The sequence below is a fragment of the Podarcis liolepis genome (genome assembly GCF_965112155.1).
Source record: "Podarcis liolepis genome assembly, chromosome: 1".
NCBI classification, from domain to species: domain Eukaryota; kingdom Metazoa; phylum Chordata; class Lepidosauria; order Squamata; family Lacertidae; genus Podarcis; species Podarcis liolepis.
This window is the reverse complement of record NC_139554.1, coordinates 98,191,152-98,208,501: the sequence shown is the minus strand read 5'-3', so window position 1 is coordinate 98,208,501 and position 17,350 is coordinate 98,191,152. Positions and strand designations below refer to the sequence as shown.

The window sequence follows — 17,350 nt, the reverse complement described above, 5'->3', positions numbered from 1 at the left end:
CGAATCTGATCCAAGCCGCCGGGTCGCTGCCCACTGTGGAGGGGGGGTGCCAGGCGTGCGGTGCGGTGCGGAGTTAGGGGGCGCAAATTACTTGCCTTGCCCCGGGTGCTGACAACCCATGCTACGCCACTGAGCAAAGAACCTGCACAAGCAATGCTGACACCAAACCCTACATATATTAAGAAAAATAGAAACATTGCCATCTGACCCCACCCATCTTTCCCCCTTTTCTTCCTAATGTCTCAACAAATGAAACTGATTTGTAAAAATGTTACATGGAAAAAATACAAGAGAGAGAGACATTGCACATACTTTTGTAAATCAAGAAAATCTTTAATAAAAAACAAAACAAAATCTTGGAAACTACTCTTCATTCTCCCTCCCCAAATTAGCCTTAAAAAAAATGTTTTTTAAAAATCTAGATATTGCCTGCTTTTTCAGGGAAAATGTTCCTCCTTCTTGAAAGGGAAACTTCTGATGCAATAACTGAAAATTCACTTGTGCCTTAAATCAGAGGCATTTGCCATCAAAACAGGCCAAGGCTTAATATGAGTGCAGTGTAAGACTGATCATCTGTCTCTATTTCCAGTTTGTGCCAGAATCCATACAAATTTCAGAAGATAGTGAAGAGCATATTTTGACAATCCTAAGTACCATCCCTATTACCTGTCTGGGCCAGGATGACATCTGTAAAATTACTTTGCAGCTGACTACCGGGGATTCTGGTAAGAGTCTTATGTCAGTGAGCATTTGATCAAGCACTTTTGCTGACTTTCCCTGAAATCTCTGTAATGAATCTAAGAGCATAGCATAGGTAGGAGAACCGCCATCATTTACTGCTAGAGGGCTTCATAAGACAAACAAAGTGATTGGCTATAAAACCAGAGAGATGGGGGGAAAGTACTTAAAGCTTGTGGTCAGTGCATTAAACTATTTGGCTTAATGTTTTAGGCTAATTTGACTAATAACGGTATTACTTATAGTCACGTACACAAAGGTGTGTACACACGTGTGTGTGTGTGTGTGTGTGTGTGTGTGTGTGTGTGTGTGTGTTTACTGCAATAAACTCACTAGCTAGATCAATCACTTCCTCTCAATCCTAGTTTCTTATTTGTAAGATTTGAACATATTTGTATGGAAGAAAATGATATAATGATGATGATGATGATGATGATGATGATGATGATGATGATGATTGCACATTGGCCCTGTTATGTTGCTGGCCACTGGAGTAATTTCTTTGGAAGCCTGGTGATGGCTTAAAAATATCATTGCTTTGAGAAGTTGTGCCACTGTAGCAGATGTCATATCCTGTGTACTCATCACTAACTAGTGCAATAAATATTAGGATCTGGTTGCAATGTTACTTAGATGGTTAAAAAATAATGGGTGGTTCTTCTGATCAGGAACTACGTCTCCTTATCATGGAAAGCTCTTAGGCTGCAATTCTAAACACACTAACAACTGAACACAGCAGAAAGACGTCAACATCCAAAGGAGTGCACTGTTGTAAATCTGTTCTACAGTTTACTACTGATGCTTCAGAAGAAACATCTGATGCAGGCTGAAATTATAAATGAAGCAACACGCAGAGCACACAATCCAAAAAAGCCCCCAATAAATAGGGAGCTACACACCCACACCCACACCCACACACACAGCTATTTGTGCAACAGACTCCTGCTTGTGCAAACTTCCCCTTCTCCTCCTCCCCCTGCATCCCTCATGTACTTCTAAAATGGGGGATATACAGAGGGGAGGGGAGATAGGGGAAGCCCCACTGCCTTTGCTAGTGCAACACTGGATCTTGCACATAACATAACTGACGGCAAGGGTCAAACTACAGTGTCCATCAGCCGCGCCGGGTATATGGGGCAAAAGGGGCCTAAACCCCCTCAATATTTTGAGCCAGGGGGTGCAGCCCCCCTAATATTGAGGGGGCTACCACCCCCCACTGTCCCTGAGTGAGCGCCAGTGTGGCAAGTGGGAGGCCAATTTTCACCCTCCGTGCTGCCCTCTGCAATCGTCAGAGCATCGCGGTAGACACCCCCACGTCCAAGCAGGTGTGGGCCGACGGGGGGCGGGGCATCACACGTGATGTCACACACACTCGACAGTCCCACCAACTCGGTGTGCCTGGTGCCCAGAATTCTTTGAGGAAAAGAATGTGCTTCAAATGTATAGATGTGCACATAGTAGATGACTATGAGCTGTGATGATTCTCTATCCTAAGGCTTGCAGTGTAATGGTATATTTTATCCTGCGAACCTCCCTGAGACCTTCAGGTATAGGGTGGTATACAAAACAAACACACAAACAAACAAATTAATAAAATGCCTACCTGAGAGTAAGTTCCATCAAATTTAATAGGACTTAGTTCTTAGTATACACATATATGTAGGGTTGTGATTATTTCAGTGGTGTTGAAGATTGTTTCAGTGATATAAAATACGACACATTTTATATTAGTATGCATTTACAGCTAAACATTTCATGAGTATTGATATATTTGTGTTATTTAACTGATCCTTGATCTAAAGGCCATTTCACATTTTACCTTATCTGACACAGAGATTGTCAGTATTGTGTTTAATGTATGAAGAGTGACACAAATGTCATTTTTTTGCATGAAGTACTGCTGCTGGGAAGCTGATATAAGAGTCCTTATGCAGAAAGACATTTTCTCAATCCATCACCTGTGACAAAGCTCCCCCCCCCCAAGTGAAGATGACTTGTGCCAGAAAGCAATATGTGAAGAAACCTATAGAATAGGTTTTTAAATACTTAAAAAAAATAAATCAGCTCATGTTTGAGGCTGCTGGATGTAAAATATATAACACAGATTTAAATGACATATTTAAAATTGAAAGACCTACATTGGCTCCCAGTACATTTCCGAGCACAATTCAAAGTGTTGGTGCTGACCTTTGAAGCCCTAAATGGCCTCAGTCCAGTATATCTGAAGGAGCGTCTCCACCCCCATCATTCACTGAGATCCAGCTCTGTGGGCCTTCTGGCGGTTCCCTCACTGTGAGAAGCTAACTTACAGGGAACCAGGCAGAGGGCTTTCTCATTAGTGGCACCTGTCCTGTGGAACGCCTTCCCACCCGATGTCAAAGAGAACAAATACTACCAGACTTTTAGAAGACATCTGAAGGCAGCCCTGTTTAGGGAAGCTTTTAATGTTTAACAGACCACTGTTTTTTAATATTTTGTTGGAAGCCGCCCAGAGTGGCTGGGGAAACCCCAGCCAGATGGGCGGGGTATGTATGTATGTATGTATGTATAAATTATTATTATTATTATTATTATTATTATTATTATTATTATTATTATTATTATTTCACATCTAGCAAAGCTAAAATATCAGCACGGAAAATCATAGTGAATATTGGTCATTCACAAATGCAGAAAGAGATCTCCAAATTCAAGCAATCTCATGATGAATTCTGTAAAACAGGAGATTTCTATTTTGATTTGTTTTCTGCTGTGATGCATGTTCTGGTGAACTAGCCTTTTATATAGCCTTTTTGTGCTGGTACTTACCAGTATGGAGTACTGAAACCCTTTTCTTTTCTTTTCTTTTCTTTTCTTTTCTTTTCTTGGAGGGAGAGAGAGAGAGAGAGAGGTGGTATATGAGATTTAAAATAGAGAGAGAGAAGTGTGTATTTTTCTTGCTGTCATTTTTTGCATGTAATGGTTCTGTTTGAGTTCATGTCTGGCTGTTGTAATAGCAACAATTATTCTGATCACAGATGGAAAACCATCCATCTTCCTTTGATTAAAAAGAAAACCTAGCTATTAACTTCTCAACAGAGTTATGAATGCCAATATATTTGCATTTTAGATGATCTGGGAAGGAGGTCCCCAGACATCGCTCTCTCAGCATGCCAGGTGGCTCTGGAACACATGCCCTGCGAGGAAGGTAGCTGTGCAAGAGCTTCGGTAACTGTAAGGGCTGTGAATGACTTCACCGAGGATGGAAACCTCACCAGCTATATCAGAGTGGAGCCTGTCCAAACGAGCGAGCCGCTTTGGCGGGATTATACACCAATGGATGTCAAAGTAGGTTTAAACAAACAATGAGTTTGATAGGAGCATTCTAACCAAGACATTGCTGTCCTATTTATTTTTGTATTTGTAATTCACTTTTCTGTCCCAGAGAAAATCCCCCCCATCCACTTTATGTGTACCCTTGTATCATGTTCTCCCATCCAACCACCCCAAGTAATTTCACATTTGATAATCTGAATATGGCCAGAGAACTGCAGCTAATCATGTCTCTCTAGCGAGCGTAACTTTTAAATATTTTTTATTTTCAAATACAGTACATGTTTGTCCCATTGTGTCCCATTTGGAGCTATAAAGTTAAAAAAACAACACTACACCTAAAAATGTGTGTGAAGTAATCTTAAGTATGCTTGAGTGCAGACAAACGCAATGATCCTAAACACATGTATTTGAAAGTAAGTCTCATTGTCTGATAGGATTTACATATGACTAAATGCTTATGATCAGCAAGAAAGCTAAGATTGCACAACCATAATTGAAAGGAATCAATGGAATTTCTGGGGTAAATCCTAATAAGTGTCTTGAGATTCTGTGTCAATGTTTAACTCTCTGTGGTATCACTTTGTAGACATTGACAATGAATCTCAAATTTGTTGTTCTAATAAAAATATTTGTTTCATCTGCTAACAAGGTTCTGATATATAGTTGATCTGATTATATTAAAAGCTTACAACAATGAAGCCAAGATCAGGCTCTAGTTAAAAATCTTCACTAAGTGATTTAATTCAAACTACATACTATAACATGTAAAGGTCAAAAGAGCCAAGAATTGCTTGCTTCTAAATATGATAATGAACTACTGTTGGAATAGACTCTATGTAATACTTCTGGTTTTGAAACTGGTTTTATTTAAAGAAGTGCCTTAATTTCAGTCAGATATCTGCTTCTTGCATTATGAGGAAAGTTTCACATTGCCACGCTAACAAAGCAACTCACTATATAAGGAGGTTTTGCTTGACAAATTTGATGTTTATGAATTCTGATATGAACAGACCAGATCTTGGATTGATGTGCAGATCTGATCAGAATTTAGTATTTATCTTTGTTCTCGTTCTTGAAGGTTCAGACCCAAATATAGCCTCAAAAAAGTAAAAAACTTGTTTTTAAAATGTGTATTTTCCGATATATTTTTTTGGAAGAACCTACTTTTAAAATATCATGGAATCATAGAGGTGTAGAGTCAGAAGGGATCCCAAGGGTAATCTAGTCCAGTGTTCCCCAACCTTGGGCCTCCAGCTGTTTTTGGACTACAATTCCCATCATCCTTGACCACTGGTCTTGCTAGTGAGGGATGATGGGAGTTGTAGTCCAAAAACAGCTGGAGGCCCAAGGTTGGGGAACACTGATCTAGTCCAACCCCCTGCAATGCAGGAATCACAGCTAAAGAATCCCCAACAGATGGCTATCCAGCCTGTTTAATAACCTCCAGATAAGTGCACCACCTTCTGAGATAGTCCATTTTCCTGTCAAGCTGCTCTTGCCATCAGAAACTTCTTCCTAATGTTTATCTGGAATTTGAATCCATTGGTTCTAGTCCCACCCTTTGGAGTAGCAGGCTTGGGTACTATGGCACCCTGTGCAAAGCCAAAATTTGGCAACTCCCCTCCCCTGGAGGTGCCCAGCTTTGGGAAGGAAGCACAAGGGATTTGAGAGGATCCTGGAGCCCTTCCACCTCCTTCCTAAAGCTGAGAAAGTGCTAACTAGGCTTTGAGAAGGAGGCAGGAGGATTCCAGGACTCTGTCAGAGCCTCACTCCTCCTTCCCAAAGCCCAGTTCCTTGCTTACTAGGTTTTGAGGCAGTGATACCTTGGCTCAGTGCCCAGTGCTTGCGCATTGCTCAAACAGCACTAAATCTGCTCCTGAAACAAGCTTGCTCCAATGTTGATGTGACTTCCCTTCAGATATTTGTAGATTGCCATCATATCACCTTTCAGTCTTCTCTTCTCCAGGCTAAATATACCCAACTCCCTCAACAATTTCTCATAATGCTTGGTTTCCAGACCCTTTACCATCTTGGTCATCTTCCTCTGTCTCATCTTGTCAATGTCCTTCTTAAATTCTGGTGTCCAGAACTGGACACAGTACTCCAGGTTGGGTCTGACCAAGGCTGGATAAGGTAGCACTATTCCTTCCCTTCTGGACATTATACATCTGTTGATGCAACTTAGAATGGTATTAGCTTCCCATCCACTTGGTGAATCACGCTGTTGCCTCATGCTGAGTTTATGGTCTACTATGACCCCTAGATCCTTTTCACATGTACAGTTCCCAGTGTCACCCATCCTATATTTGTGCATCTGATTATTCCTGCGTAAGTGTAGAACCTTATGTCTGTCCCTGTTGAAATTCATTTTGCTACTTTTGGCTCTGCAATCTGTTAAGAGCACATTCAGTACTAATTCTGTCTTCTGAAGTATCAGCTACACCTTCCAGTTTTATATCATCTGAAAATTTGTTCTTCACCAGGGTTGTAGCTAACAGTAGTCACACCCAGAACAGACCTACTGAAATGAATGAACATGATTATGTTAAATCCATTAATTTCTGAGTATTTAATTAGATGCAACCATCATACTTACATGTGAATTTTCTTGTGGCTTTTAAGAACTCTCAGATTAACGCAGAAACTAATGACTTATTAGTAAGCACGTGCAAAAATGACATGGATCAGAAATAATTGATTCATTGATCGCTGCTTTGCTTTTCAGGATTCTAGATTTCACACACTTCCAGTTAAAAACTTTTTTATTGGAAACTTTTTTTGGATGGGCAGGGAGCGACTTGTTTTTTTGCTGATGTTTACCTAGAAGAAATAAATTATATAGCCTTTATATACTTGCTGGGTGCATATAAAATAAGTAATGATAATAAGTAAAACACAGGAAATACTGATCCTGTAACACACTTTAAAAGTCACATTTTGTTTCATTCACCCATAAAAGTCAAATGCAGCCCATAATGTTTTATGAGTAAAAAAATAAAATAAAAAATGGAGCTCTGCCTCAGAGACTGTATGCATTACACATCTCATTTTAACTAGGTCACAGTTCAAGACCTCCCCACAGAGAACTGCTACTCTTTGACTGATCCACACATCATCACATTTGATGGATGGTGAGTATTCTTTCATGAAGCTATTTGGCTTCACAATAATGATATGCTTTAGTATTCTGTTCAGCTATCTAGGATGCTATTTTATGAGTTTACAGTAAATGCTGTAGTGCAGAATCCAAGGGACGTTAAACACACACATGAAAAAAAATGCCTTCCAAGTTTCTAGCATTTGCTGTCACACCCAGAAAGACTCGTGAGACCAGAAAATAGGATGATAGTTATAGCTATTAAAATATAACAACAAACCAATTAACCAGATTAACTAAATTCCAATAGCTTCTGCAAATGAGGATTTAATTAAGGCTGTGTGTACGTTATACCTTTAAATCACATTTGAAGTATATTATCCTCCTCAAAAAGCTATAGGTGGTGCAATTTCTTAAGAGGTGCTGGGAATTCCAACTCTGTGCGGGGTTAACTACAGTGCCTAGAATACTTTTAAAGGTATTGTGTGCACACTCCTGGACATATAAACTGGTTTTGTGTGCCCCCTCCACAAGAGGTCTGAAGGGTGGGAACATGAGAATTGGCCTATTCTGTGGTGGTTTCCTGTTTGTGGATGCTCTCCCCTGGGAGACTTGCCTGGCACCTTCAATACATATATTTAGGTGCCAGGCAAAAACTTTCCTCTATAACCAGGTATTTGGCCTTTAACTATCTGTGGCCTTTTGGAAGTAGGTAAGGTAAAGGTAAAGGGACCCCTGACAGTTAAGTCCAGTCACGGACGACACTGGGGTTGCGGCATTCATCTCGTTTATTGGTCGAGGGAGCCGGTGTACAGCTTCCGGGTCATGTGGCCAGCATGACTAAGCCGCTTCTGGCGAACCAGAGTAGTGCATGGAAACGCCATTTGCCTTCCCATCAGAGTGGTACCTATTTATCTACTTGCACCTCTTGAGTCATCTTTTAAGAAGGGAAGAGGGTGGCAAATGTGCCTCCATTGAAGTGTGGGAATGACATTATAGAAGCAGGACATTTTTCTTGAATATATTCAAAGCAAAGGGATAACATTTTATGAGAATTAAGCCTAATGTAAGTATGAACAATGGCTAGAATTTTATTCAATACATTTTGCTTGATTCATAGCAAGTTTTGACAGATGATCACGTTGACCCTTTTGTCTCATCCCATCCCACAAGATGGCTGTTCATAGGATTATGCCATAACACTGAAATCTAGGAAACTGTGATCCTTAGCATATTTGCTCCAAAATGTTCCATTAATTTCAATGAAATTTCCAAGTGATTGTTATTAGGTTAGACTGTCACAGGAATAAGAGCCTTCTGTGTCAGTTGCTTTTGAAAAGCATCTTGTTCAGCCATATGGAAAAAGCCAATCTTCTGTGAGCATTTTGCATGGAATCAACACTCATGTAACCACCTCAGCATATGTCATCCATAGCTAAATGCAGAGTGTGCTGCAGCCACCATGTTGGCATGTGTTCCAGAGCAAGAACATCATCAGCTTCTCAGTGAACCCTAGTAGACTTGAACTCATGCAACAGTGAAGAGTAAAACTGACAAATTTTTCCAGACGTGGCCATTTGCCAGCTGGGAATCCAGTTAAGAGTAAAACTTATGTTTACAGCCAAGATGTTCTAAAGGGGGGGGGATATGACTTCATTTTAATGTGATTCTGGCAGAGCCCTAATTTTTCATTTGAAATGTTCACCTAGTCATAGTCAACCTTGTCGAAGTGGGTGATTAGTCACAGAAGATATTATTTGAGTGCTGGTTTTGCTTTGAAGAACATCATGCTGTAAAGCATCCAGTTACAACTAAAACATATTTATTAAGGCCCGGAGGCAGAGATATTTTCCTATTTACTTTTATCAAATGTTTATCCTCCTTATCCATGCCTGTTGCCATGGCAGCGGCTCTCAGGCAGCTATGAGCTCCTCACATGAATTCTTATGCACTCCCAGCTAATAACTCTGGTGGTATTAGTTTGCTTATGTTGATGAAAAAGTGTTTCTTCACCAAGAGTTTATTTTCTTTTCCCTCTGAGGCCAGCCACCAAACTGGTCTAATTAGGGAGCCTTGTTGGCTAGAGTAAAAATGAGCAGCTAACAAACTGTGAGTAAATCCTTCCTTTATGTTGTTCTCTTGATTGCTTAGGCGTTATGACAGCTACATGACTGGAACTTTTGTGCTGTACAGAAGTCTGAACCGAATGTTTGAGGTGCATGTGCGTCAGTGGCATTGCAGCAACCGCCATCTTGCCTTTGCTTGTAACTGCGGTGTTGCCGCATGGGAAGATAATGTTATCGTCATCTTAGATATGTGCAATGGGCAGTTTCTGGAAACCAAACCTCAACTGGCAATTAAAAGCATCAAAGCCTCGTCACAACCAAATGTCAGAATCATGGAGTCCTATGGAGGGAGAAAAATTACCGTACGTATCTCAAATTTATTTGGGTTTTGGTTTTGATTAATTACCAACGAGAGAGATTACTTTTGTAACAAAGCAGTGTGAAAGATCGAGTATCCCTTGCTAAGTTGAATGGCCAACCACTTGTGTGTATTAGGCTGTCCTAGCTGAGGTAAATTCCACTCAATGTAAGGCTAAGAAGTGTCTTCCAATGGACAGAATACTGCCCATAAAACATCATAGCAGGAGTTCAAGCCCTGACTTAGCCACAAGCTTAATGGTGGCACTGAGCAAGTCACATTCTGTCTCATTACAAGAGGCTTGCCTTTTTTTACAGAGCGGTCACTATGGTCTTTGATAAAGCAAAGGATTTCCCTGACTTGGCTGATTTACTGATTACAGTAGGGTTTGTGTCCAGCCAAGCTAATGGAAAGAGTGACTAGATCCAAGTGAAGGGATTGGTGCCTGACCAATTATAGGTGAGCACAAGTAAGTTTTAAATCCATGTCAGACTAGGAAGAATCATCGATCCACGGCATTGCTGATGTGGAAGCCAACATCCTGCAATTCCCCCCACATTCATTCGTTCATTCATTCATTATAAGACTATTTATACAGCACTAATTCAAAAGAAAAAATATATATAGTGGTGATGTACAACCAAAACCAAGTAAAACCTTTAATATATTATAGAATCATAAAATACAGAACCAAATGACCAACAGTAAATAGGATTAATTATCTAAGAACACTTAACAAAATAAAAAACTCTCACTGGGGACTGCTACCTGGTTCATAAATAACGCAGGTCACATAACACTGATCCTGAACACTGATCAAGGTGCTAGTGTTGACCTGCAAAGCCCTAAATAGGTTGGGCTATGGGTATATAAAGGAACACTTCTCTCTATATCAGCTTGCCTATGCTGATGGGGGCAGGGCTTGTCTCAACATCCCAACAACAGGAGAAATATCCTGGGCAGTGATTAGTGATACAAGAGAGATAATTTTTAAGCCTAGGTTTCTGATGGGTTCCTTGCCAGTGCACATACAGAAATGGCTTAATTTCAGAAGGAGGAGGGTGCCACAAGACAACACTATCATAGGCATTGCCTCACAGTCTAAATGGCGTATCATTGACATACTAACGCACTGAAGAAACTTTGGCTCCTAAGATGAAGAGGGCACTAACTTGAATCCCGGAAGTAAGGCAGGCTATAAAATGAAACACAAACCTAGAGAAACGTGATAATATGGCTGTGTACACACCATACATTTAAAGCACATTATTTCCCTGGAAAAAATTATGGGTATGGCAGTTTGCCATGGGTGCTGCGAATTGACGCTCTGCAGTTCCTGGGATTCTTTGGGGTAATAATGTGATTTAAATGTGTGGTGTGTTTGCATCTTACAACTGTGAGGAATTTTCATCAGGCTTAAGTCTTCACATGATCAAAACTAACTCAATGATTTCAGAATAAAAAGCTGGCCCATTTCCCACCTTGAAGGAACAACCTAAGCCATTTCTATAATGAGACAACTGTTCTGTTCAGTTTAAAATACAATCATTTCCTGTGTGAATTGGTCTTACAAGGAATATTCTAAAAGTATTGGCCATATATATATATATATTTGCTTTCGTAGATTTTCACGGGTACAGGAATGCAGGTTTTGGTGTCTTCGGGTGTCTTCCCGTGTAAGAGTTGGGGTGTCTAGGCGACGTTTCGACGAGGTCTCACTCGTCATCTTCAGGCTGGTGCTTTCGGCTTCTTGTTCCAATAACTGTTACTGTTCCAGTAACAAGAAGCCGAAAGCACCAGCCTGAAGATGACGAGTGAGACCTCGTCGAAACGTCGCCTAGACACCCCAACTCTTACACGGGAAGACACCCGAAGACACCAAAACCTGCATATATATATATATATATATATATATATATATATATATATATGAATATGAATGAGACCATTTCCCAAGGAAAATCACAGAGGTGATCTTATTGTCATGTTGGCTGTTTCAGTTTAATAACAGCCCTGTTTAAGAACTATTCAGTTTACGAACTCCGCAAAACCAGAAGGAGTATCCTGGTTTGCGAACTTTACCTCAGTCTAAGAACAGAATCCGAACGGTGGAAGGGCACTGGTGGCGGGAGGCCTCATTAGGGAAAGTGCACCTCAGTTTAAGAATGGTTTTGGTTTAAGAACGGACTTCCAGAATGGATTAAGTTCATAAACTGGGGTACCACTGTACTTCTCCCTCTATCAGCATCAAGAAAATCAGATCCTAATTGTAAATACAATTTTGATCATGTTCAGTATAAATAAGAGAGCAAGCATATGAAGGTCTACTCAGACGTAAGTACCCTGAGTTCAGTGGAGCTTACTTCCACGTAAGTGTGCACAGGATTGTAACCTGAAAGTGGCATGCAGGTTACCTGGGAGTAAGACTTCTTGAACTCAATGGAGCGTTCTTCTGAGATATATTGCACTGTGGATTACTGATGCCAATAGCAGGTCTCAACTTATTTTTTATTGTGCGTATGACATGTTATTGTGTGTGCATGTCTCTGCTTTGATGCTTAATTTATGGGATGGTGGGGGGCAGAGGCAGCCTGCCCCCAGCTTTTTATATGGATCCTCTTAGCTGATGCTTAAAGGTTACATTGGGAAATATTTAGCCAAAAATGTGGGAGGGGGACTCAGTTTGCATGGCTTGTAGCTTTCATTTAGGCTTCTCTACTGTTCTCCCAAAATTCAAGCACTGGCTGGTGCGCACGCATGCACGCATGCACGCACACAGACGTGCGCACACACACACACAATTGCTGATGGAGTTCATATTCACCAGATTTGCTCCTTCTCCAGATCTCATTCCCTTCAGGAGCATTTGTTCGAGCTGATGTGAGCGACTGGGGAATGAGTTTGACAGTAAGGGCACCAAGCATTGATTTTAATAGCACCAGAGGTTTATGTGGCATCTTTGACAGAAACAGTCAGAATGACTTCCATGGGCCTGATGGGAGCCCTTTACTTTCTCGCCAGAATAACACGTCTGAGGAGGACTTCATAAAAGCTTGGAGGTAAGGAAAGGAGATTTTCAATGGTAAGGGATGCGCCGAAAAATGAATCGCCATTATAAGAGCGTTCTATACAAGCTGTTCAAAAAGTGTTCGTTTAATGATCCGGCACAGAGCTGCAGTGACAAAAGAAAATGCACTGGCCTTCAAGACCCCTCAAATAATACACATTTTCAGCTACTGTTAGAGAGAAGTTTCATATTCACAAATGACGTCACATTGCCAACTGCCCTGAGATCCTTCTGAGCTGTTACAAAGGACAGTTCCCAGCCATCCAGGAAAATGTAAAATAGGGACAGAAGGCAGAAATCGAAGGCTTTGATATTTCCTCTGTTCTTTAATTTCTGAACGCTGATGCCAAGTACATGGCTGTGGAATTCAAAGACAGATTTTGACAAGATGTGGCAAAGTGCGTAGAATGAAATGTTAATATTTAAGAAGCCTATTCTGATAAATAAATAGGACGTATAAAAACCATCTGATATGGCTGTTCAAATGCCAGCTGGAGGACTGAGTATAGGCACCTTCCATTTCAGAGAACTTCCAAAAGTGGAATCCAAACACCTCCATTCTTCTTCTAAAGCAAGTGTGGGGCATTTTTAACCCTCCTGATGTCACTGAACTATAATTCCAAGCAGCCCCAGCATGTATGGCCTGGGAGTTGTAGTTCAGCAGCATCTAGAGGGCCAGAGGTTTCCCACACATCTTCTGAAGCATCTTTAGCTGTGACCAAGCACTTGGGAAGTACTAAAGCTCCACCATCCAATATAATGCAGGAAGAATGTGACTATTAAGCAATTCTGGCTTCTGCAGTCAGGAGTTTTAATGGAGCAGCATTGTTTCTTTCTGCTCTCCTCCGAAATGCTGCAAAATTCAGCACCCCTACAGAATCATCTCTATGGTGGAAGAGTGGACCTCTGCCCCTTACTGCCACTATGTGCCTTTCACAATGTGTGACCTATGGGTTTCACAGTTATATGACAAGGCTCAGAACACAAATCATTACCTGCCCTCCTTTTTCTGAGTGCAGCAAGTAATGACTTGCTCTCATCACGTTTTTGGACCTCTGTGCAAAGCCTTCACATCACACATTGTGGGAGGTGTGTGGTGGACAAGAGCAGCACACACTCAGTCATTTATGCTTTGAGCCAAAGTCTTCATGAACCAACCTGTACCTCTCCTTCAATATCAACACTCCCTCATTAGGACTGATTTGTACAACATGGATTTGCAGCACATGCCAGGCCATTCTAGGTTCAACTTTCCTTAAGGCACTTTCTACAACCTGAACCTATTATGGAGGAGTTCACGGCATCAGCACCCAAAAAGGGTCTTGTTTTCCCCATAGCTGCAACCTTGGATAAAAATCAAAATCAAAATTGCTCTCAAATGTTTCTCTAGTTCTCTCTTCAGCTTGCTGCTTTCCTTCCAGATCACGTTACTGCTCCAAAACTGTCTACTCTAAACTCTGGCTTTATCTATTGAAGGAGGGGCCACCAACCTATTCGCTGTTTCACACTGAGCCCCTTAATCCCCCTTAATGGCTCATCACCCAGGCTTTCACCTTCATAGCTTGGATATTCTAGGAATTAGAAGCCTTGATTAAATTATAACACTTGCTGGATTAAAAAGGTCTGGAACACAGCTTCAGACCCCAAAGTCATATCTATTAGCCCAGGACACACTGTTTGTGGATGTTGTTAATTCAGGGATTTATGTTGTATTCAATATAGGTTTTACATCAGAACTACAGATGTAGGAAATGAAACAGATGATTTAGGTGTCATTTGTGAAAATCACTGAGAAAACACAGCAATGTTGTTCATATAAATAATGAAGCTCTCCAGATTTTCAAAACTGCTAGCATGTTTACGAAATCAGGTAGAAGTAATGGAGATGGAAGCTAGTAAAGCATTTTCAATTGGCTGCCTTCAAGCACTTGGAACTTCAACACCTCCAATCACCAGGGACCAGTTGGAGAGTTCGCCTACTGGTAGTTCTGTTCTCTTATTTCCACAGCCATTGTTCGTTGCAGCTGTAAAACTGAGGGTGTCCCATAGCTGTTTAAAGCATTACATACTTCCTGCAAAAATAAAAGAGTTTAGAGTTGCAATCGTATCAACACTTAACTAGGAGTAAGACCCATCAAACTCACTCTGTTAGCACTGTTAAAAGTTCTAAACTCCTTTTTAACTTGCAACTCAGGATATTGCTTAATGATTCTAAGGAAATTGACCGTAGTCCATGAAAACCTATAAATGTACGTGTGCTCTAATAAATGAGTCTTTAAGGTGCCACAAGACTTGCTTTTTCTTATCATAGTTATTTTTGCTTTTAAGCAGGTATACATACTTACGGTAAATCCCGAAAGTCAGATTGGAGTGATACAGCCACATTATTGCATTTCACTCCAAGTAAAAATGTTATTATTAATAATATTTTTCCTGCTCACTTTCTTCTGAAGGTTAGCAAAATAATAATAAGTTCCAATTGAATTCTAAGATTGTTGCTACAACCCTGCTGATAACAGTTTGTTATCTTCATCTCACCAATGCATGTTCATACTTTAAGATCCAAGCAGAGGAATTCATGCTTTTTTCCTGTTAGCCACTGGAGTGAATAAGTGTTCAAGGGCATTATTTTGAATACTTCTATTACCTTATACAGCTAGGGGCCATATACATGTTGAAGGAAGCTTTCTTGCATTTATCCCTAGCCGGGTGAAAAAACTACATGTGCTACATGCACAATTCCACAGCCCAATCCAGCAATGGAGGTTGTAGGCACATGCCCCCTTTTAAAAAGCCGCTATTCCACTGACCATTTGTTTATTATGGAGTCTTGGGATTGAATCCAGTCATACAGCCCCTCCCCCTCTCTTTTTGCTTCAGCTGCAAGTGGAGGGGACACCACTTTCCTCCTATGATTGATGTTATTTCACCTTCTTTAAAAAGTGCTTTGCATGTGGACTCAAACTCCAATTATTTCCTTGTAGCTTTTTAATCCAAAGGATAAATGCTGATGACCTTTGCCAAGTAATCACTTATGATGTAACCATTATGTAAAGCAGTAATCTCATCTATAATGTCCTATTAAGTGCTAAGGAGAATTGTAACTCTCTCCTTGTTTCTGACCAGGTATGCACTATGTACACACTTCAGCCTATGAAATGCTGGGCTTTGGAGTTTTCCAAAAGCACTTTGTAGACATCTCTTTGCAAGTGTCCATACCTGCACATTAAGCAGACAGTGTGAGCAGTTTTTAAAGCACAGTGGTTTGTTGTTGTTGTTGTTTTGCTCCTTCCTCTTTCAGCACCCCAACCCCTTTTAAAAAATAATTTTGCCTGTAAGTTTATTGATATACCAGAGATAGCAGAGAAGGCAGACAATGTACTTTATGGCTGTGTGTATACATATCCACTGATAGATGGATGGATGGTACATTTCTCCTCAGCTTTTGGCAGGATGCTAAGTACACATGTGATCTCTGGTTATCACTCTAGGGAAGCTTATGCATTATGCCATACACATGTACAGATATTTGTGTGAATGACTGTTCCTGTGGTGAATTAAATGGATTGAAGTCCTAAAAATGTGGAATATTGATTGGGTGTACTGATGCACATGTGTGGAGTATATGATCATGTGCGATGTTCAATTGTATCCACCCATTCAGGAAGGAAATATGTGGGAAAAGAAGGGTTCATTTTCTTAAACTAGAGATCATTGGTTATACTGCAGAATATTGGGGCTCTGTGTTTTTCATATTATAGCTGTCATGGGGGAGACATATTTTCAGATTAAAATGCAACTCCTTCTTGCTCTCTAGGCAAGATAAGCTATGTCCAAAAACCGGGGGTGGGAGGGGGAGAGATGTACAATGTGAAGAGGAGGAAAAAAATTTAGGTAGCACAGGGGCTGGGTTAGCAGGCATTTCTGCATCAATGAGATGTTTTGTCAGTTCAAACATTTCTACTGAGAGAGACTACTTAAAATGCAAGCCATTTGAGAAATGTACACGCAGCTAGAGTTCTCTTTGAAGTTTTAACACAGCCATTTCAGCATTGCTGAAGAAACAAGCAGCTACAGTGGAAAGTTCAATGAAATGAATTTTCATTGGCTCCTCAGTGTTACCTGGATGCTGGGTTGTATTTGGCTTACAGGCTGCACAAACCTGCCACAGGTTATTACTATTTAATTAAAAAATGTGGAATTTTGTACTCATATTGTTTGTATTTCAGTGTATTTTCTGTATTTTACAAGATAAATATGGAGGATGCTAGGGGCTGAGACCCTCTTTGCTGCATTCACCACTCCCTGCTATTCCCCCCAAGTTAACCCCATAGAGTTTCCCTTTCCCATCCCATGCAACTACTAAACTCACTTTTCACCTTCCCAACTCCATTTCAGAAGCCACTTCTCTCTCTTTTTCTGCTGCCCTGCTTTGCACACATTTTCACCTTCACCCCATGCCTTCTCCTTCTCCTTTTGCACACACCTCTTGCACACAGACCCCCCCCCCAGTAACCACTTGCATCTTCCTCCTTCCACACATTGCAACTGCTAAACACCCTTTTCATCGGCCACCGATTGTGAGGCCACCATTCCCTCTCTTCTTACTCTACTCAAACTTCTTCAGTTCTTCAGCTGCCACATGTGTGAGAGACAAAGGATGTGGAGCCCCCAAATACTCCAGAGTAGTTTACTTAAATCTCTACCAT

General features: G+C 40.8%; 1 protein-coding gene across 1 annotated transcript in view; it reads left to right on the top strand.

Moving 5' to 3' along the window:
- LOC310701736 (von Willebrand factor D and EGF domain-containing protein-like) overlaps positions 1-17,350 on the top strand; it is a 202,255-nt gene that overhangs the window by 63,046 nt on the left and 121,859 nt on the right. Inside the window, exons 7-11 of the mRNA XM_083493050.1 lie at positions 590-725; positions 3,848-4,065; positions 7,111-7,184; positions 9,302-9,578; positions 12,419-12,633. Of these exons, the coding sequence (XP_083349176.1) occupies positions 590-725; positions 3,848-4,065; positions 7,111-7,184; positions 9,302-9,578; positions 12,419-12,633 (920 nt within the window). The remainder of the gene's footprint in view (positions 1-589; positions 726-3,847; positions 4,066-7,110; positions 7,185-9,301; positions 9,579-12,418; positions 12,634-17,350) is intronic.